Genomic DNA, 22,749 nt, shown 5'->3' on the forward strand with positions numbered 1-22,749 from the left:
GCAGGAATTGAAATGTAACAAATGCAAACATATAATTAGCTTTGTCTTAGGGATTTCCCTCCAACCCCCACCCAGTTTTTAGAGAAAGCCTCTTGATCATCAGCTTCTTTGAATTTCTGCTTTGGAACATTATTTCTGTCTCCATGATTTAAAATGTGAGGGAAATTTTAATGGGAAGTGGTTGTACATGCTTGCTCTTAATAAATTAAAGGTACAGGTTCCCCTTGCACATATGTCCTAGTCGTTCCCGACTCTAGGGGGCGGTGCTCATCTCCGTTTAAAAGCCGAAGAGCCAGCGCTGTCCGAAGACATCTCCGTGGTCATGTGGTCGGAATGACTAAACACTGAAGGCACACGGAACGCTGTTACCTTCCCACCAAAGGTGGTCCCTATTTTTCTACTTGCATTTTTTACCTGCTTTCGAACTGCTAGGTTGGCAGAGGCTGGGACAAGTAACGGGAACTCATCCTGTTACGCAGCGCTAGAGATTTGAACCGCTGAACTGCCGACCTTTTGATTGACAAGCTCAGCGTCTTAGCCACTGAGCCACTACACCCCTTCTTAATAAATGACAACATACAAAAATAATTAAAAAGAATCCATTCTCATTGCCTAGCCAGCAAAGCATGAAACATCAATATTTTCAGAAATCTTCATAACTGGGTTTCATCAGGCTGCTTCTTCTCATCTTCCTTGAGATCTTCCTCATTCCTGAAAACTCTGCAGATAGCAAGCTTCATGGATACCCTGGATCGTTCCTCTTTCTTTCTCCCAGCCAGGAAATAAAGGATTGGGTTGATGCTGCTATTTACCGCGATACAGATGTTAGATAGCAATGCAAGAATAATTATAGGTTGAATCCATGGACGAACAATATATGCATTAGTTAAAATAAAGTCAACCACTGATTTAATCTCTATTAGTGAATTCGCAAGCAGGGCATCGACTAGCGAATTTAAATCGTTGCTTTTTAGTATACTGTAAATAATAATAGAGAGTATGTTCAGAGGCAAACAAAAGACAACAAAGCACATGAGTGCAAGCAAAGTTACGGTCAACACTTTTTTCCGCTTTTGCGGGCGCTGTTTAAAGAAAATTTTAACAAAGAGGATCACAGTGGAAATGACCACCAGTGGGTAAGAAACCAGACCATTGAAAACCAGCTGGAACAATAGAAAAGGCTCAGGAAATGTAACAACCATTTCCAGTACAAAGTACACAAAGGGCAGAACCCAAGTGATAACGCACACAATGAGAGACAATTTGGGGGGCCGATGGCACTGGTGCCAAATTGGAAAAAGCACAGATACACAACGGTCCACACTGATGCTTATGAGTAAAAGTTGACTAGTATTGTACCACACAAAATAAAGGAGGAGGACAATAAAATCTATTGTAAAATTGTTTTGACTAAGAATCTGGGATATTTGCACCAAAACTAACATGATGAGTACTCCAGAATCAGCCACAGCCAAATTCAAGACATAGATGGAGAAAGAATTCCTTTTCATATGGAAACCAAGGATCCAGATGACTTTTCCATTCCCTAGAAGTCCCAAAAAGCAGATAGTAAAAAGAATGACATTAAGGATAATAGTCTCAGTAAAGTTTGGCATATTTCGAATTTGGAAATCTTCAAAGTCAGTCCCATTTGAATTGTCATGCGTATTGTATGTCGCCTCTGAAGCAAATGACATGGAATTTGGATTGTCGTAGGTATTACGTTTAACCTCTGAAGCAAATAATGTGATAGGTTCAAACTCTGCCATTCTGCTCAGCTCAAATTTCTTTTTCTCTTTTGTACATAAATCTCTGCAAAGAGAGGCAAAAGCAGGCATACAATAAGTCCTAAATTATGTTCAGAAAATTTGTACAACCAAAAGAAAACTAACTAAGTGGTTAAAAGAGAAATTTCTCTTAAGAAAAAGCTGTGCAATTTTCTTGATGATAATACAGAACTCGTGAAAGCAAGTGAAGAGGCAGCCAATAAGTAAATGTCTAATGCGTTAAATTTATAGACAGAAAAAAATAAACACCCCATCTCTACCACTAGCCAGCAAGACACTTGCAAGAGAAAGACCTGGAAGTGGAATTTTAGTAACACAGATGCATATTTTTCTCTTTTATTTGCAATTCATAGATTCTTGTACAATATTTATAAAGATTAAAGTATGTTAAACTGAATGAGTTCAATTTTGCATATTTTTCCGAACACCTGAGAGATCCTGAATTCTATTTTAAACCCTTGGGAAGTTGGTAAAGTTACTGCTCCAGATCAGAGGTGGGTTTCAGCAGGTTCTGACCAGTTCTGGGGAATTGGTAGAGGAAATTTTGAGTAGTTCGGAGAACCGGTAGTAAATATTCTGACTGGCCCAGCCCCCATCTATTCTCTGCCTCCCAGGTCCCAGCTGATTGGGAGGAAATGGGGATTTTGCAGTATCCTTCCCCCGGAGTGGGGTGGGGATGGAGATTTTACAGAATCCTTCCCCTGCCACGCCCACTAAGCCACACCCACCAAGCCATGCCATGCCCACCAAGCCACACCCACAGAACCGGTAGTAGAAAATTTTGAAACCCACCACTGCTCCAGATTCATTGGTTCTCACAATTTAGTGAAAAACAATATTGCTGAATTTTCATGGAAAATGAGATAAGCTAGACATAATATTTTGAATTTCTCATTCTGTCATGAGCCAGCTATAAAGATACCTCTGCCTGAATCCGCTTGGATCAAATGGGAGGCTCATGAAAACAAACTTTGTATTTTTATTTTTGCTAATGTTCAAATAAATAGGCTGTTTCCTTACACAAGACTAACACAGCAAAATTTAACAGCATTTCAGAAGATGTTGTGATTCCAGGAGACATAATCATAAATCCCTCACATGTATATAGGGTTCCCTACTGATTTCAAGGGATCTGTTTCTAAGATTTAAATCAGTTTACGATAAACCCAGGGCTACATTTAATTTGTTAACAGGTTTCTTCTTTAAAAAGCTCTTTAAGACCTAATCTTTAGAAAAGAGAGTCTTGGCCACAGAACAGTGGTGGGTTTCTACCGGTTCACCCTGGTTCGGGCAAACCGGTCGTGGCGGCAGCAGGAGGCCCCACCCACCCGCCTAGATGTCATTACAGATGTTCTGCACATGCGCAGAAAGTTCTGTGCATGTGTGCTCACAGTTCTGAACCGAAGGTAAGCGGAACCCACTACTGCCAAAGAAGAAGAAAGGCTAGAACAATTTGGTACCCTGTCCATTGTAATAATTTTTAAAACCTCGGATGAGCTCAAGAAACAGTCAGGCTATTTTCCAATTTTACCAAGATAAATTATCTGCACACACTCAAATGGCTTTGAGTGTTATTCCTAGCAACAAGTGATAAATTAAAGATAGGAATTGCCTATCCATTTTTCCAAAGCGATAGGCTGCCCCTGAATGTATTGTCCCTCCCAGAGCTACAGAGCAATGATTTGACTTTTGCAAATCCATGGTTTAATTTGAAGTAAGTTTAGGGAGGAAACACACAAAGCTGTAGCATAAACTAAGCCATCCACCTAGTGCGACTCCATCACAAAGCACTAACATTCTGCCCCTATAACATTGCATCTTCTGCAAGTACAGTAGTAGACAGACAGATTCATATATACCTGGAAATGAGGACTGGTGGGTAATCTTTCTCGAACACAAAATATATATATTCCTCTAGATCAGGTCCTGGAATGGCTCTCTGGCATACAAAGAGTTTCAGAAAAACATTCCAAAAGGAATCGATGTATTGAGCTGCAATTGTAAAACGTAGGTCTTCTGTTGATTCTTTGTCAGGCAAGCTCCACGGTCTTACTTGAAAAAGTGGTGTCATTGTTTAGCATTTATCAGATTAGAAAGGCTGGTTTCTTTTTGACTGCCAAGATAACTATTAGTTTAAGTAGAGCAGAAGTGGGGTGGGGCAATTATTCATTATTAGATGCACTGGCAATAATCTTACTAAAGATGACTGTTTGAATAGCCAAATGTGGTAATTTTATTTATTTATTGAAGTCATATCTTAAAACAATTCTGGGTGACTTACAACCAATGAACAGAGTAAAATAAATATAGAAAAAATGAAAACCAGGAAGATTTCAATGGCTGCTAATTCATTTCAGGGACTGGTAAAAATGTTGCATGAAAATTCTAATGTTTCATATGAGAAACCTCAAAAGTTTGGCTTTCTCGCCTGACGTTAATTGATATCTCAAGGATCTGAAAGATCCTTGACGTGTGGTAAGTTTTGAGATAGTATTTTTAACGAAGTATGTTGTGCCATCAGTTCAACCCTTTGCATGAGGAATTATAGTAAATTAGTCTCTGTTTCTGAATATTTCTTCCTATGTGTCTGTTTTAGTGAAGACTTTAGCTCAACTGACTAGATCAGGGGTGTCAAACTTGCAGCACCACATTGTCATCTCTTGACATATCATGACTTTTTTCCGTGGCCAGCGTGTGACACATCCCTTTGTCAAGCATGTGACCCTCATCTCAAATGATCTACTCAAAGACCTACTCATCTCAAATGATCTAAGCCCCAGAGTTAACTGTAACAGCATTGCTACATAAACGGCATTAACCTGCTATCTTGTACATACCTGACACATAAATAAATAAATAAAATAAAACATCTGGCCAGCGGGCTGCGAGTTTGACATTCCTGGATGAGATAAACCACAGATATATGGATACACCCAGTAATTCATTTACTGAAATGAAGAGTGTCTTCTTTTCTTTTTGTTGTCTTGTTTGTTTACTCTTAGTGTCTACATGGGCAGAGTCATACTCTTTTCTCGGAAAATTGGTTTACCATTTCCTCCTTTTTGGGACAGAGAGTGAGTGACTGACCCAAAATCACCCAGATTATTGACAGGTGTAGAATTCTACCTGTTCTAACTGGCTCTTTCCTCTTATTTCCCCAAAACATGTCTACTACGGTTTAAAAGAGAGGGGAGGGAAAAGGTTTTGAAGGGTTCCAGAGTTAATATAATATTGCATAGCATTTGCACAAACAAACAACTAATAGATTACTACATCAAAACCTACAAAACATTTCTTTAATAGGTCAATCTGAATCATATGCAAATAAAAAAAATGTGAATGTACATTTTGGGCAGCTATCCCATGAATTCTCTTTTGAAGTTTTCCTAATCTACTGGTAGTATTTTCTTAAGAACACTTGTCTCATATTTAACAAGTATTTTTGAGCTGATTATCTGAGATCAAACCAACATATCTCCCAATTTGTAAAATATTCTAAGGTCAAATATCTTCAATGCATACATTCCTGAAATAGATTTTTGTAGGTAAAGCCATACTCTTATTGTGCATTATTTTATTTAAGAGAAAGACAGTTTGGTGTAGTGGTTAGGCACTATTGTAGATATCAGGATATTTTCTTTTCTTAGGCAGAAAAATACCTGTGTGACCTTGGGCTAGTATTCCTCTCAGGACAATCCTAATCAAGATCAAATGAGGTACTAATACCACTCTATAAAGCCCTAGTAAGACCACACCTAGAGTACTGCATCCTGTTAGATTCGGGCAATAACGAGGCAGGAAACCAGGATAGTGACAACAGCTCTTTACTATATGGTGAACCCAGCAACCCGGGCTGGGAAAACCCTCTCTTTATATACAGTTTAGCCAGAGGCTTCATCCAATCAGCAACATGCTTTTTCCCGCTCAGTTTTCCCTCCACAACTCTTAAAGATACATTACACTCCTTCCCTCCCAGAGAACACTTTACCAATATTTACATAGAATTAACATCTTATTTTTCAACGTAATCACGCAAGTAGACTGGGCGTTTCCTGACTCTTTCGGACCTGCGCAATTCAATTTCTGGGAGTGAGTCGAGCTGACCGGAGGGACTGTTTGTTCCTCTCAGCTCCTCCTCTAGGCCATCCGGCCCTGGATTATTTGCAGAGTCGTCCCTGCTGTTTTCCGGAGGAACCGGTTGGCGTCGCTGGACCTCCTGGAACTCAGATAAGTCCCGCGTTTGCCCCGGGTTTGAGTCAGCTGTGGATTCCAACATGGTATAGTCAGGGTCTGTTTCGTCTGATTCTGCTTTACCGGTTATGCGTTTCCTTATTTGGTCTATGTGGCGCTTCCATACCCGGCCATCCTCTATCTCTACTAGATATGATTTTGGTCCTGTTATCTCTAGGATTTTTCCTGCTAACCAGGTCGGGCCCTCGCTGTAATTGTGTGCCCACACTAGGTCGCCTACTGCCATCCCTCTTGTTTTACCGTGTGCCCCTTTGTAACCGTCTGGTGTGTAGTTTGGGTTTAAACGGTCTAGTGGGCACCTAAGCTTCCGACCCATTAATAGCTCTGCCGGGCTGCGGCCAGTTGTTACACAGGGGGTTCTGTGTTGGACTGCTAGGAATGTATCGATTTTTGTTTGCCAATCGCCTGGCCTGATTCTGGACAATGCTTCCTTTGCGCTCCGAACGAAACATTCTGCAAGGCCGTTAAATCGCAGGGTGGAAAGGCGCCGAGAGGACATGTCGGATGCCCTCCTCTGCCAAGTACCCCTCAAACTGGGTTGCCGTGAATTGCGGGCGTTATCGGAGACTAAAGTGTCGGGCAACCCGTGGGTTACAAATAGGTGCCGTGGGACTGAAATCACGGCCTCGGCTGTCATGGATCTCATGAGAATGATTTCCAGCCATTTGGAGTAGGCATCGACTACTACCAGAAAGGTTTGGCCGTGGAAGGGGCCGGCAAAATCGATATGGATCCTAGACCAAGGGCCCTGGGGTCTCTCCCATTCCCGAATCGGGGCCGTTGGGGTAGCGGTCTGGACTCCTGGCAGGCCTGGCATTTCCCTACCCTTTCAGCAATTTCCGAGTCCATTAAGGGCCACCACACATAGCTTCTCGCTAGACCCTTCATTCTCACGATCCCTGGGTGGCCTTCGTGAAGGAGATCCAATACCTTTTTCCTCAATTTCTCCGGGATCACCACTCGATCCCCCCATAGCAGGCACCCCTTGAGCTGAGAGTTCCCACGTTTTTACAAATTCTTTAAAAGCAGCTCGCGCAGCGGCCAACCTCTTTGTACCCAACCAATTACAGTCCTTATTGTAATGTCCTTGTCGAGCCGAGCCACCTCTTTGGATGTGACTGGGCCAGAGTCCAAAGAGTCAATTAGCAGAACTGGTGTCCCGGAGTGGGGTCTTTGATAGTCTCTGGTAACGGGCATCTGCTCAGGGCGTCTGCATGCCCTAATTCCTTCCCTGGCCGGTGTAGTAGTTTGTAAGAATACGCCGCTAGGAAGATAGTCCATCTGGTCAGTCTGGGCGAAAGTGCCACGGGCGTTGGGCGGTCGCCTGCCAACAGGCCTAGCAAGGTCTATGGTCCGTGATGATTTCGAAATCACGACCAAATACATATTCATGGAATTTCTTTACTCCGGAGACTATAGCCAAGGCTTCCTTATCAAGCTGGCTATAATTCCTTTCAGCTGATGACATGGTTCGGGAGTAATATGCAATAGGGGCTTCTGTGCCATTTGGCAACCTGTGGCTGAGCACAGCCCCCACCCCATAGGGAGATGCATCGCAGCTTAACACTAATGGCAGCGTGCCATTGTATTGGATAAGGAGGCTATCACTCGATAGGAGATTCTTTACCCCTTCGAATGCCCTAGCTTCCGCCTTTCCCCAAGACCATGCAGCCGTCTTTGCTAGTAATTTATGCAGCGGCTCGGCTACTGTTGCCTTATTTCTTAAGAATACCGCGTAGAAGTTGACCAGACCTAAGAATGCCTGTAACTCCGTTTTGTTCTTTGGAACCGGGGCCTTCCTGATGGCCCGTACCTTGCTTTCAGTGGGGTGAATCCCTTCCCTGTCTATCCGGTAGCCCAGGAATTCCACAGATTCAACCCCGATCTGGCATTTGTTCAGTTTAACTGTGAGACCGGCAGACCGGAAAATGCCCAAAACTTTTCGCAGCCTTACCCAAATTCCTCTAGATTCTCAGCGGATACCAGTACATCGTCAAAGTATGGTACCACCCCTGGTAGTCCCTGCAATAGCCGCTCCATTAGGTTCTGAAATAACCCTGGAGCCACACTAACCCCAAACTGTAACCGGGTACACTTAAAAGCCCCTCTGTGAGTCACAATTGTCTGCGCTTCGGCTGTGCTGCTATCTACAGGCAGCTGTTGATAGGCTTGGGCCAAGTCTAGCTTGGCAAAAACTTGCCCTTGCCCCATTGAGTGCAGTAAGTGCTGTACCACCGGACGGGTAAGCACTCTTTGCAACGCTTTGTTAAGCGTTGCCTTATAGTCAGCGCAAATCCGGACCGACCCGTCCGGTTTGACTGGGGTGACTATAGGGGTCTCCCACTTAGCATGGTCAACTGGCACTAGAATTCCCTGGTTTACTAGCTTGTCCAGTTCCCGGTCAATCCTGGGCTTTAGGGCGAACGGGACCCTCCTAGCCTTTAGACGGATAGGGGCAACTTGGGGGTCTAAGTTAAAAGAAATAGGGGTCCCCGTGTACTTGCCCAGGCAGTCTCTGAAAACGTCCCCAAATTCTTTCATGAGTGCGTCTTTGAGGTTGACTTCGTTTCTGAAGATTCCAGTCACTCCCATGCCCAATGCTCGGAACCAGTCCAGTCCCAACAAGCTTGGCAGGGTCCCATCGACTATGGTGATGGGCAGAGTTTTCTTGTATTGTCCATACTCGACGTGGACGGACGTTACCCCTCGAACAGGGATGCGATTCCCTTGGTAGTCTTGTACCTTTAATTTCTGTGTTTTCAGCTTGCGCTTTGCGATGGCGGGTAAGGCTTTCACGAGAGTGTCCCAGGACATGATCGTGATCGCTGAGCCGGTGTCCACCTCCAATCGGCACGGCACCCCCTCAATCTTTGTTTTCGTAAAGATTTTTTTTTCTAGGCGTGTTGCTGCGTGACCCACTCTCACGACAGTCTGATTCAACTTCGCGCCTTTTTTGAATTGACCAATCACGGGCCGCTTCGCCGTTCCCGCGCTCTGGTTGGTCGGTTTGAATTTTTGGCGGGAAGGTTGGGGTGCTCGACAGACCTGTGCTATGTGCCCCTTCCTTTCGCACCGCCGACAAGTTGCATCCTTAAATCTGCATTGTTGTCGTTGGTGTTGCCCTCCGCAACTCGCGCAGTCACCCCGGTCCTCTTTCTCTGGCCTCCCGGTGTGGAAGACTCCTTCCTCCTCCTCACCATCCAATTCGGCCTGGACCTCTTCATTGTGGACCAGGGTTGATTTCGCACCAGCCGTTGGTGCGACCTGCTTTTGTAGGGTTTCCGCCGCTTGGGTAGACATCTCGTTAGCCCTGGCTTCATCCAAGGTGTTTGCCAGCGTTAAGTTGCTTTTGGCCAGCAGCCGCCGTCGCAAACGGATGTCCCTGACCCCACGAATGAGTTGCTCCAGCAATGCCTCTTCCAAGTCTCGGAACTCGCAATGGTTCATGGCTTTCCTCAGGGCTGCCATGTATACGCTGATGGACTCGCCCTCTTGCTGCCTACGCTCCCTGAATTCGTACCGTTGCACATACTTGGATGGCGTTGGTGCATAATGGGCTTTCAATACGGTCTGTAGAGTCTGCCACGGTACCGATTGTACCGGCGTTGGCTCCGCCAACGATTCTGCGGTGTCGAAAACCTCTGGACCGCAGTGGCTCAGGAAATACGCTCGCTTCCTGTTGTCTGAGACTCCTTGAAGTTCGTTCGCCTCGAGGAAACACTCGAAACGAGCCATGTATGACCCCCATTTTTCCTTAGCTGGGTCGAATGGCGCTGGCGGTGTGTAGCTGGACATCGCTGCTTTCCGCCCCTTGTTTGCTGGGTTCGCGTCTTCCTGGTGACTTCAGCTTTTTTCCTGGCGCTCTTAGCCTCGAGATCCCACCTTCGTCGCCAGTGTTAGATTCGGGCAATAACGAGGCAGGAGACCAGGATAGTGACAACAGCTCTTTACTATATGGTGAACCCAGCGACCCGGGCTGGGAAAACCCTCTCTTTATATACAGTTTAGCCAGAGGCTTCATCCAATCAGCAACGTGCTTTTTCCCGCTCAGTTTTCCCTCCACAACTCTTAAAGATACATTACACATCCAGTTTTAGCCACCACACTATAAAAAAGATGCTGAGACTCTAGAAAGAGTGCAGAGGAGAGCAACCAGGATAATTAGGGGACTAGAGCATAAACATATGAAGAACGGTTACATTTATTTGTTTGTTTGTTTGTTTGTTTGTTTGTTTGTTTGCATTTATATCCCGCCCTTCTCCGAAGACTCAGGGCGGCTTACACTATGTCAAGCAATAGTCTTCATCCATTTGTATATTATATACAAAGTCAACTTATTGCCCCCAACAATCTGGGTCCTCATTTTACCTACCTTATAAAGGATGGAAGGCTGAGTCAACCTTGGGCCTGGTGGGACTTGAACCATGAACTAGGCATGGCTAGTCTAGTGAAGAGAAGGACCAGGGGAGACATGATAGCCATATTCCAATATTTGAGGGGCTGCCACAGAAAGGAGGAAGAGGTCAAGCTATTTTCCAAAGCACCTGAAGGCCAGATAAGGATTAATGGATGGAAACTGACTAAGGAGAGATTCAACCTAGAAATGAGTTCCTCAACTTTCTGACAGTAAGAACAATCAACCAATGGAACAGAAGTTGCCTTCAGAAGTTGTGGGAGCTTCATCACCGGAGGCTTTCAAGAAACGATTGGACTGCCATTTGTTAAAAATGGTATAGGGTCTCCTGCTTGAACAGGGGGTTTGACTAGATGACCCATTAGGTCCTTTCCAACTCTGTTAATGTAGGCAAGGGCAAACCACTCCCAAAAGTCTCTACACACACACAGAGGGGGGGGAGGGAGGGAGAGGGAGAGAATATTCTTCTGTCATTTTCCGGGGTATGGCTATTTAGGATTGGAAGCATTCATAACTCTAATTTAAAGATCTCCCTGGTACTGAATTCACCAATATGGTATATAACCTAATACCAGGGTAGAGCTAAGGTAAGAAATATTGATAGACTTCTCTTGTATTTGCTATTATTTTTTCTTCCTGGAATCTTAATTTGTTTCTTTGGACTATGGTCAAAAACTTCGTTTGTAGAGAGAGGTGGATCAATTTTTTTCATTTACATTAGTTTATGTATATTCTGATATCTGTGTCAGAAAACTGTTCTATCCTAAACAAAAAAAACAAAAAAACACCCAGAAATGCCTGAAGTGCTTTAACTAAGAAAGAACATCTAAATAAGTCTGAGAGTTCATTTCTGCTGGGGTAGGTATTGGCAGCTATTTTCCCCATGAACTTCAGGTCTCTCTGTTCCAGCTGGTGACAGGGCTCCATAACATATAACATAATAACAGAGTTTGAAGGGACCTTGGAGGTCTTCTAGTCCAACCCCCTGCCCAGGCAGGAAACCCTACACCATTTCAGACAGATGGCTATCCAACATTTTCCTAAAAATTTCCAGTGTTGGAGCATTCACAACTTCTGCAGGCAAGTTGTTCCACTGATTGATTGTTCTAATTGTCAGGAAATTTCTCCTTAGTTCTAAATTTCTTCTCTCCTTGATTAGTTTCCACCCATTGCTTCTTGTTCTACTCCCAGGTGCTTTGGAGAATAGTTTGACTCCCTCTTCTTTGTGGCAGCCCCTGAGATATTGGAACACTGCTATCATGTCTCCCCTAATCCTTCTTTTCATTAAACTAGACATACCCAGTTCCTGCAGCTGTTCTCCGTATGTTTTAGTCTCCAGTCCCCTAATCATCTTTGTTGTTCTTCTCTTCTAGAGTCTCAATATCTTTTTTACATCGTGACGATCAAAACTGAATGCAGTATTCAAAGTATGGCCTTACCAAGACATTATAAAGTGGCACTAACACATCACGTGATCTTGAGTCTATCCCTCTGTTTATGCAGCCCGGAACTGTGTTGGCTTTTTTGGCAGCTGCTGCACACTGCTGGCTCATATCTAAATGGTTGTCCAAGATCCCTCTCACAGTTACTACTATTGAGCAAGGTACCACATGTATGGTACCTGTGCATTTTGGGTTTTTTGCCTAAATGTAGAACCTTCCTTTTTTCACTGTTGGATTTCATTTTGTTAGATAGCGCCCAATGTTCAAGTCTGTCAAGATCCTTCTGTATCTTGAGCCTATCTTCTGCAAATTTGACGAGTTCCCCATCTATCCCCTTTTCCAAGTCATTGATGAAGATGTTGAAGAGTACTGGGCCTAAAACAGAGCCTTGGGGTACTCTACTGCATATTTCCCTCCATGTGGATGTAGTTCCACTGAGGACTACACGTTGAGTGCGGTTGGTCAGCCAGTTACAAATCCATAATCTATTGAAAAATATACCTTAAATCAGGGTCTCCAACCTTGGCAACTTTAAGACTTGTGGACTTCAACTCCACAAGTTGAAGTTGAAGTTGAAGTCCACAAGTCTTAAAGTTGCCAAGGTTGGAGACCCCTGCCTTAAACTAATGATAACAAACAAAATGGTCATAGTTGAAAGTAATGTTCTCTTGATAAGTACTCGTATTTTGCCACTTAAGTAGCCGGTAGCAGAGGAAGCTGCCTAAACCCATTTTCCAATGTCACAAGAATTACTATTTTCAAAGAATTTGCCTTGCTATTTCTACTTTTACAGGAAAGGAATTCTTACGGGACCGCCTGCTGTTACCAAATGCCTCCCACCGACCTGTACGCTCGCACAGAGAGGGACTCCTCAGGGTGCCGTCCGCCAAGCAATGTCGGCTGGCGGCCCCCAGGGGAAGGGCCTTCTCTGTGGGGGCTCCCACCCTTTGGAACGAACTTCCCCCTGGACTTCGTCAACTGCCAGACCTTTGGACCTTTCGCCGCGAGCTGAAGACCTATCTGTTTATTCGCGCAAGACTGGCATAGGATTTTAATAGTTTTAATATTTTAATATTTGATATAATTTTATAAATTTTATGGGGTTTTATTATTTTAATGTTTTAATTCGGCCATATGTCTAATAAGTCTTTTAATTCATTGTTTTATTTGTATATTACTGTCGTTTTTATCTTGGCTGTAAACCGCCCTGAGTCCTTCGGGAGAAGGGCGGTATAAAAATCCAATAAATAATAATAATAATAATAATAATAATAATAATAATAATAATAATAATAATAATAATAATAATGATAATAATAATTGCTGTTTTACTCGCAAATCATTATGGCTGGTGTCGTCATCAGGAAAAGAAAGCTACAACGTGAAGCTGCTTCTTCATTCCAGTCACTGAGTAATAATCCAACACTGTTAGAAAAAAAAGTTAGGGAAATGATTGGTCCACGATAGGGAGAAATGGCAAGGAGGTAACAGGCAGCAGATAGAAACTGGACCTGTTTGATTCATTCTTTGCATCTGTCTTTACACAAAAGGGGAAAAAAATAGTTCAATCTAAACAAAAGCAGTACCATAAAATACAAGTTAGGAATACAAGTCAGAATAGGCAAGAAAACACTGATCCACTCTAGATGAGTTCATATTACCAGCATCAGATTACATTCCAGAGGTCTGAAGGAGATGGCAGATGTGATCTCGGAACCACTGGACCACTGACATGGTTTGCATCTTCAAAAAAGGGGAAAATGGATCCAAGAAATTGCAGACCAATCAGCCTGACATCAATACCTGGGAAGATCCTGGAAAAGTTAATCAAGCAACGGATCTGTGGACAGGCACAAGCAAAACTATTACTTACAGAGCTCAAGTTCAGACAGGACCAAGGACCTTTCAAAGCTATTACTAGAAACCAACATAGTTTTGTCAAAAACAAATCATGCCTGAAAATACTTATTGCATTCTTTGACAAAGTGACTCACATTAGTGGACTAGCAAATTGCTCTAGACATAGCATACTTGGACTTCTGTAAGGCATTTGACAAAATAGATTCACAGCCTGGGGTGAAATTCAGTAGGTAAATTTTGAATAGTTTGGAGAACCGGCAAATACCACCTCTGGCTGGCTCCAGAGTGGGGTGGCAATGGAGATTTTGCAATATCCTTCCCCCAGGAGTGGGGAGGGAATGGGGATTTTGCAGTATCTTTCCCCTGCCACGCCCACCAAGTCACACCACACCCACCACCCACGCCCACAGAACTGGTAGTAAAAAAAAAAAAAGAATTTTGCCACTGCTCAGAGCTCACATCTTGGTAAAATAGAAAAATCTGGGATAGACAGCATTACCATCTGATGAGATACCCAAATCTAGTGGGATCCCATATAAAATATTAAGAATTTTTGTGCAATCTTTTTAGCAGCTCCTAGCAACCATTCAACTCTTTTGGGTTTTCATTTTTCTATGTTCATTTATAATGCTGTTGGATTTTCTACTGTTTCATATATTGCTTTATTGGTTGAAGGCCACCCAAAATAGTTTTAAAATATAAAAAGGCTATCCTCTTTAGTAAAACTACTCCCAGTGCATTTAATATGAATAATTGGACCCTTCTGCATTTTCTTTTGATGGTTATCTTAGCTTGTCAAAAAGGAACAGCACTGCTTAATCTAATAACGGCTAAACCATGAGATTGCTTTATCAAATAAGCCTTTCATTGCTTAGCACAGAATCAACAAAAGACATATATTTTGCAATTACAGCTCAATACATCGATTCCTTTTGAAATGTTTTCCTGACTCTTTGTATGCACGGGAGCCATTCCAGGACCTGATGTAGAGGAATATATGTTGTGTGTTCGAGAAAGATTACCCACCGGTCCTTATTTTCAGGTACATATGAATTTCTGTGTCTACTACTTGAAGGAGTAGCTATGTTACAGAGGCAGAACGTTACTGTCTTGTAGTGAAACCACACTTTGCAAATGGCTTAGAGGTTTTGTAGAACTCATACTATGGCTTTGTGTATTTTCTGCCTCAAAATAACTTCAAATCAAACCATGAATTTGGACCAAACAAATATTGCTCTGTAAAAGGCAGCTCTGAGAGGGACAACACATCCAGGGGCAGCCTACTGCCTTGGAAAAAATGAATTGCCAATTCCTTTCTTTAATTTATCATTTGTTCCTAGGAATAACATTCAAAGCCATTGTCGTATGAGTGTGTGCAGATAATTTATTTTGCTAAAATTGGAAAATAGTCGACTGTAACTCTTTCTTGAGCTCATCTGAGATTTTAAAAAAATATTATAATGGATTGGATACGAAATTATTCTATTCTTTCTTTTTCTATGGCCTGGTCTCTCTCTCTCTCTTCTAAAGATTAGGTCTTAAAGAGCTTTTTAAAGAAGAAACCTGTTAACAGATTAAAGGTAGCCCTGTGTTTATCTTAAACTGATTTAAATCTTAGAATAGATCACTTGAAATCAGTAGGGAATCCTATATACATGTGAGGGATTTGTAATTATGTCTCCTGGAATCACAACATCTGCTAAAATGCTGTTAAAGTTTGCTGTGTTAACTTTTGTGCAAGGAAACAGACTCTTTATCTGAATATTAGCAAAAATAAAAATACAAAGTTTGTTTTCATGAGCCTCCCATTTGATCCAAGTGGATTCAGGCAGAGGTAACTTTATAGCTGGCTCGTGATGGAATGAGAAATTCAAAATATTATGTCTAGTTGATCTCGTTTTCCATGAAAATTCTGTAACTGTAACTCTTTCCTGAGATTACCTGAGGTTTTATAAATTTTTATAATAGACTGGGTACCAAATTCTTCTATTTTTTCTTTTTCTATGGCCTGGACTCTCTTGTCTAAAGATTAGATCTTAAAAGGTCTTTTAAAGAAGAATAGTGTTAACATAGTAAAGGTGCTCCTGTATTTACCTTGAAATGAACCAAGACTTAAATCTTGGAGTAGATCAGTTGTAATTCAGTGGGGAACCCTACATACATGAGAGGGACTTCTGATTATATTGCCTGTAATATCAATATCTACTGTAATTCTATTAATGTATGCTGTGTCAGACATGTGCTAGGAAATAACAGACTATTTGAATATTAGCAAATAAATTAAAAAGTGTAATTTTTTTCTTTTCTTTTCTTTTTTTTCTTTTCTTTTTTCTTTTCTTTTCTTTTCTTTTCTGAGCCTCTTTTGACCCAAATTGGTGTCATACACAGGTTTTTTTATACCTTTTTTTTGTGTGTGATGGGATGAGAATTTCAAAACATTATGTCAACTATGCCTCATTTTCCATCAAAACTCAGTAATATTGTTTTTCACTAAATTTTAGCAACAGCTTGATCTGAGACAGTCTCTGTCTCATATTATCAGAAAGACTTTGAAATAGAATTTGGGATCTCTCCGGTGTTCAGAAAAATATGAGAAATGGAACTCATCCAGTTTCATATATTTTAAGCTTCATTAATATTGTACAAGAGTCTATGGATTGAGTCTATTTTCTATTTTAGAGTCTATTTTCTAAAAAGTGTGTGAGTTTTTCAAAATCTTTTTCAGATCTCTAGCTGGTCAGCTGCTAAATATGAAATTGTTATTTGTTCTGTCTATATATTTAATTTAGTAGGTATTATCGATTGATTGTTTGTTGGCTTTCTTTTATACATTCTGTATTATCACCAGGAAAATTGCAGAACTTTGCCTTAATTAAAAAAAAAAAACTTCTTTTAACTCCTAATTTTGGGGGGGTTGTAAAAAAAATTCTGAACATAATTTAGCATAATTTAGGATTTATTGTATGCCTGCTTTGCCTCTCTCTGCAGGTGTTTATGTACAAAAAGAGAAAAAGTCAAATACGGCCGAAAAGAAAATTGAGCTGAGCAGAATGGCAGCGTTTGACCCTACCTCATCATTTGCTTCGGAGTTCAAAAATGAAACCTATGACAATCGAAATGTGACTGACTCTCCAAATGATCAAATTACAGCTATTCCAATTTCTACTGAGATGATCATCTTTAATGTCACCCTTTTTACTCTCTGTTTTTTGGGTCTTCTAGGGAATGGAAAAGTCATCTGGATTCTTGGTTTCCACATGAAAAGGAATTCTTTTTCCATCTATGTTTTGAATTTGGCTGTGGCTGATTCTGGAGTGCTGATACTTAAGGTTTTGGTTCAAATATTTGACATTAGTAAAAATTATTTCCCAATATATTTTCTTTTTGAAGGCCTTTATTTTATGATGCACAATGCTAGTCAACTTTTACTCATAAGCATCAGTGTGGACCGTTGTGTATCTGTGCTTTTTCCAATTTGGCACCAGTGCCATCGGCCCCCCAAATTGTCTCTCATTGTGTGTGTTATCGCTTGGGTTCTGCCCTTTCTTTACTTTGCCTTGGAAATGGTGGTTATACTTTCAGTATCTTTTCTATTGTTTCAGTTGGTTTTCAATGGGCTTATTTCTTACCCAGCAATGGTCATTTCCACTCTGATCCTGCTTGTTAAAATTTCCTTTAAACGACGCCAGCAAAAGCGGAAAAGGGTGTTGACGGTAACCTTGCTTGCGCTCATGTGCTTCGTTGTATTTCGTTTGCCTCTGAGCATTGTCTCCATTATTACTTACAGTACAGTAAAAAACAGTGGTTTAACATCGAAAGATTTTGAAGAGTTTACAGAGTCGGTCATTGAAAAGAAAATGGTTGCTGCCATGTTTTTACAAATTGTATATGTTTTTAGCCCCTGGTCTGAACATATAAACATTCTTACGTTGCTGTCTGACATCTGTATCGTAGTAAATAGCAGCATCAATCCAATCATTTATTTCCTGGCTGGGAGAAATAAAGAGGATCGATCCAGAATATCCATGAAACTTGCCCTCCTCAGGGTTTTCACAAATCAGGAAGTTGCCAAAGAAGATGAGATGCAGCCTGATGAAACTCAGTTGTGAACGTTTCTTGTACATTGATTTTTTGTGTGCATTGTGGTTTATTAAGTACAACCATTTGACGATGCATTTCCCACCCAAATTTTCCCTATATGTTACATCATGGAGATAGAAATAATTTTCTAAAAGAGAAGTCAAGAGAAACTAACAATCAAGAAGCTTTCCCCGTGTGTAAAGTGGGAAATTATTGGAACAAAGCTAGCTATATGTCTGGATTTGTTTTTTGGTGGAAAGACAGCATGTCATCATTGTTATTTAAGCTTAAATTCACGAAGGTTTTCTAATATCTCTACATTCCATCCTTCTCTATACCACTTCATTTGTATCACAGAGCCATTTATCACAGAACAATTTTCATCTTAATGTGATACATTATGAAAATTGCTGTTTAATTGTCTAATGAGAATCAGTGGTCTCACTATTCCAGAACTTTGCCAGATGATGTTGGTACCAGCTAGAACTAAGAACGTGAAATGTCCAAAAAAGAATGACAGGAAGGGAGACTTACAATGATAGAAGCTATTTATCTTTAAAGAATAGTTTTAAAAAAAGCCAACAAATGAAAATTATTAATAATGATCTGTTACTGTTAAATATAAGTGAATATTACATTGAAATTTGTGAGAATCCTATAATTGTCATATTTTATTTCAAGAAATGTATTCTGTACATCTTTTTTCTCCTTCTCTTTTCTTTCATTATACATATATACATGTATAAATTTACATGTTTTAGCATTTTTAGTGAAGCCATATATTCTACCAAGTTCATTCATGAATCCATATATTCTACCAAGTTCATTAGGGACAAAACCTTGGAAAATACGTAACAAATAAAAATAAAATAAAATGATAAATGTTACATATTTTGAAAATTTCATGCAGTAAGTATTTTCTAACAGTCCTTATTAGGAAAGAAAAAAGGAATTATATAAGTAAAGCAGTTTTTTTTATTTGCATTTATATCCCGCCCTTCTCCGAAGACTCAGGGCGGCTTACACTATGTCAAGCAATAGTCTTCATCCATTTGTATATTATATACAAAGTCAACTTATTGCCCCCAACAATCTGGGTCCTCATTTTACCTACCTTATAAAGGATGGAAGGCTGAGTCAACCTTGGGCCTGGTGGGGCTTGAACCTGCAGTAATTGCAAGCAGCTGTGTTAATAACAGACTGTCTTAGCAGTCTGAGCCACCAGAGGCCCCTATATATTTACTATATATTTACTATATATTTACTATATGTTGTATATTTACTATACAAACATCTTCACTTTGAGAATTATACATAGAGCAATATTTCTTGTTTATGTTGTTCAGTAAATCATGTCAGTTTTCTTATTCAACCCACATATTTATGGATTTAAAATGATTAGACAATGCTAGGGACACTTATGTTTTCCTCTGTAGTTTGCTGCTCTTCTGAACTTTCCTGCTCATCCTTGAAAACTCTTTGCAGAGCAACCTTAAAAGTTGCTCTGGACTGCTCCTTTCCCCTCTTCCTCCTCCCAATGAAAAAATAAAGGAGTGGGTTGATGCTGCTGTTGAGAGCCGTACATCCTATCCCAACGGTCATGAGGATGGGATTATAAGAATCAAAATATTCAATGACATAAAAGACATCCATTGGGAGAGAAAAAAAAAGGAAGCAAAGGAGAGCCATCAGGATGATAGTGAGCAGTTTCTTTTGACTGTATTGCAATTTAGACCTCATACGAATCCAGAGGGTCACAGTGGACACAACCATGAGAGGCGTACAAACTAAACCATTCACAATCAGCTGGTAAAGCAAAGGTGAACCTCCAAAGTCCCTGGTTTGGTGGAGAATGAAGTGCACCGCAGAGAGCAGGAAGGAGAGGATCCAGATGAGGCCACAAACAAGACTGGGCAAATATGGCGGACGATGGCAGCGATGCCAGAGTGGGAAGAGGACAGCCACGCACCTGTCCAGGCTGATGGCCGTCAGCAGAAACTGGCTGGCAGAATAGGTGAAGGAAAACAGCTCGAAAAATAAGAAGAAGGAGGTTTGGAGAATGTCAGTTCTTTTACCCAGAGTTAACACTATCACAAATATTTCTGCCATAATGAGGGATGTGAGGACCCCAAAATCAGCGATGGAGAGATTCAGGATGAAAGTGGTGAAAGGATTCCTCTTAATGGAAAAGGCCAGGAGATAAATTGTCATTCCATTTCCCACCAGGCCCAAAATACAAATAATAGCAAAGAATCCATAGTAAAGGTTGTGTGTTAAATTATCAAACAGCCGGTCATATGGTGAATAGGAAATCCCTGAAATTTTAGACATATTTGAAGCAATAGCCACAATTTCAGTATTATTGAAAGAAATGTTGACCTGTGTAGGTTCAGTCCAAGGAATAAAAATCTCCTCATGTGCCCTGATAATAAAAAGAAACCAAAAGACAACCAGTCGTTATTGCAGAAATATATACATGGGCACGCACAAATACACTTTATTTTACTTACACATATCGACATATATTTGACCATCGTTTTGACTACAGCCCTAAAATCAATGTTTCTTACATGGTTGGTGAATTAATACATTCAAAATCCAGACTTTTTCATTTTAAAAGACTCATTTCAGGAGTATTCCCACCAAAGGTGGGATTCAAGTAATTTAACAACCGGTTCTCTGCCCTAATGATTTTTTTCAAAAACCAGTTTGCCAAACTGCTCAGAAAGTTAACAATCGGTTCTCCCAAAGTGGTGCGAACTGGCTGAATCCCACCACTGATTCCCACCAATACCCCATGTTGTTGTTAGTTGCAAGTCGTGTCTGACCCATTGCGACCCCATGGACAACTCTCTTCCAGGCCTTCCTGTCCTCTACCATCCTCTGGAGTCCATTTAAGCTCACGCCGACTGCTTCAGTGACTCCATCCAGCCACCTCGTTCTCTGTTGTCCCCTTCTTCTTTTGCCCTCAATCTTTCCCAACATGAGGCTCTTCTCCAGGGAGTCCTTCTTTCTCATTAGGTGGCCAAAGTCCATAACCCATAGTCAGGCATTTTGGCTGAAGGCAGAGTTTAATACTATCATAACTATGGTATTCTCACAACATTTTATTTATTTTACTTCCATCTCATCTTACCTTCAGAAAATCAACATCTTTGCATCTCATGATGCTACCAAATTGACACATATTGTGAATACTCTCATAATTCTCAAAAAGGGAAGATCCACTCTCCAGGGAACTTGGTCCCTTATCTGCCCACTGTACTGAGTTCAAAATCCCCATTTGGTCTCTTGGGAATCTGAGGTGTCTGGACATTCACCCATGGTGGGTTAAGATCAAACAGAGCTGGGTGAATTTCCATCCTTCACAGGGGGTCCTGTTTCAACAGTCACAGCGGGTGGAGCAGAGCGGTCATTTTTCTTTTGGAATATTATGTAACAATTGGATGGCTGCTCTCATTCATGCAAAGAAAATATTTTGTACCATAATATTTGTGGTGGGATTCTAATAATTTAACAACTGGTTCTTTGCCCTAATGACCGGCTGGGTGTCAGGGTTCCAAGTAACACCCCCAACGAAACAAGACGCCGATGCTTGAAGTTCCTCAAAGTTCCATTTTATTAGAGATGTCATGTCACATCTGGGAAAACCCGAATCTGAAAGTTTCCAGGTTTTCCCCCCAAGTGAAAGTTCAAGTCCCTGCCCAGCACCCACATGTCCATCACACGAACCAATCAATGCACTGTCCCAACTGGAGATGCCCCCCAGTCATCTGATTCCAGGTGCCAGGTCAAGGCGTCCTTGACTCTCTGAGAAAGGAATGTTATTTTGACTATTTATCTCCCCAACTCTTTAAGCCCCTCTCCCATTTTCCCACATTAGAAAATGTGGCAGGCCTGAAGGCCCAATGTAAAAGATGGCTTCCAGGCCTGACACTGGGTAGTCATGTGACAGGGTGAACGTGGCCAACTTAATTGGTCTCATCCTTAGGAAATTTCTCCTTAGTCCAATTCACAATAAAATAGCACTGTTCCAATATTTAGAATAGAATAAAAGAGTTGGAAGGGACCTTGGAAGTTTTCTAGTCCAACCTCCTGCTTAGGCAGGAAACCCTTTTATTTATTTATTTATTTATTTATTTTTGTCACAACAGAATACACAAACATCGTCATAAATAAAAACAACACATCATGAAAGAAAAATATGTATATATAAGTAAAGTATGCAACAGCTATGTTAATTTGATATAATGAAAGAGAACATTAGGACAGGAACGGTAGGCACGCTTGTGCTCTTATGCACGCCCCTTATAGTCCTCTTAGGAATGGGGTGAGGTCAATAGTAGACAGTTTTTGGTTGAAGATTTTGTGATTTTGACTAGAGACTATGGAGTCTGGTAATGAGTTCCAAGCGTTAACAACTCTGTTACAGAAGTCATATTTTCAGCAATCAAGTTTGAAGCGGTTGACATTAAGTTTAAATCTATTGTTTGCTCTTGTATTATTGCGATTGAAGCTGTACTCTTTTACAGGAAGGATATTGCAGTAGATGATTTTGTGTGTAAAACACAGGTCATGTCGAAGTCGGTGGAGTTCTAAATTTTCTAATCCCAGGATTTCTAGCCTGGTGGTATAAGGTATTTTGTTGTTTACGGAGGAGCGAAGAACTCTTCTAATAAAATATTTCTGGACGCGTTCGATTGTATTAATGTCAGAGATGTGGTATGGATTCCAGATGGATGAGGTCTGGCAAATGTTTTTTGTATGCTCTGGTTAGTAGTAGTAGTAGTAGTAGTTAGTAGTAGTTAGTAGTAGTTAGTATGCTCTAGTTAGTAGTGTAGAGTTTTTGGAAAAGAAGCAGCGTAAAATTAGGTTTACAACTCTTAGAGCCTTTTTTGCTATGTAGTTGCAGTGG

General features: G+C 41.0%; 2 protein-coding genes across 2 annotated transcripts; one reads left to right on the forward strand and one right to left on the reverse strand.

Moving 5' to 3' along the window:
* The first annotated feature begins 14,667 nt into the window (after positions 1–14,667).
* Positions 14,668–18,739, forward strand: LOC131196086 (mas-related G-protein coupled receptor member H-like). The gene is made up of 2 exons (XM_058178515.1): positions 14,668–14,796; positions 16,743–18,739. The coding sequence occupies exon 2, from the start codon at positions 16,805–16,807 to the stop codon at positions 17,861–17,863; it is 1,059 nt and encodes a 352-aa protein (XP_058034498.1). The 5' UTR covers positions 14,668–14,796; positions 16,743–16,804; the 3' UTR covers positions 17,864–18,739.
* A 493-nt stretch (positions 18,740–19,232) lies between these two features.
* On the reverse strand, positions 19,233–20,165 carry LOC131194189 (proto-oncogene Mas-like). Its single transcript, XM_058174914.1, has one exon. The coding sequence runs from the start codon at positions 20,163–20,165 to the stop codon at positions 19,233–19,235; it is 933 nt and encodes a 310-aa protein (XP_058030897.1).
* Positions 20,166–22,749: the final 2,584 nt, after the last annotated feature.

The sequence above is a fragment of the Ahaetulla prasina genome, chromosome 3 (genome assembly GCF_028640845.1).
Source record: "Ahaetulla prasina isolate Xishuangbanna chromosome 3, ASM2864084v1, whole genome shotgun sequence".
Lineage (NCBI taxonomy): Eukaryota > Metazoa > Chordata > Lepidosauria > Squamata > Colubridae > Ahaetulla > Ahaetulla prasina.

What these genes read in the sequence shown, in the direction of transcription:
- LOC131196086 (XM_058178515.1), top strand. Translation starts at nt 16,805, where the DNA reads ATGGCAGCGTTTGACCCTACCTCATCATTTGCTTCGGAGTTCAAAAAT.
- LOC131194189 (XM_058174914.1), bottom strand. Translation starts at nt 20,165, where the DNA reads ATGTCTAAAATTTCAGGGATTTCCTATTCACCATATGACCGGCTGTTT.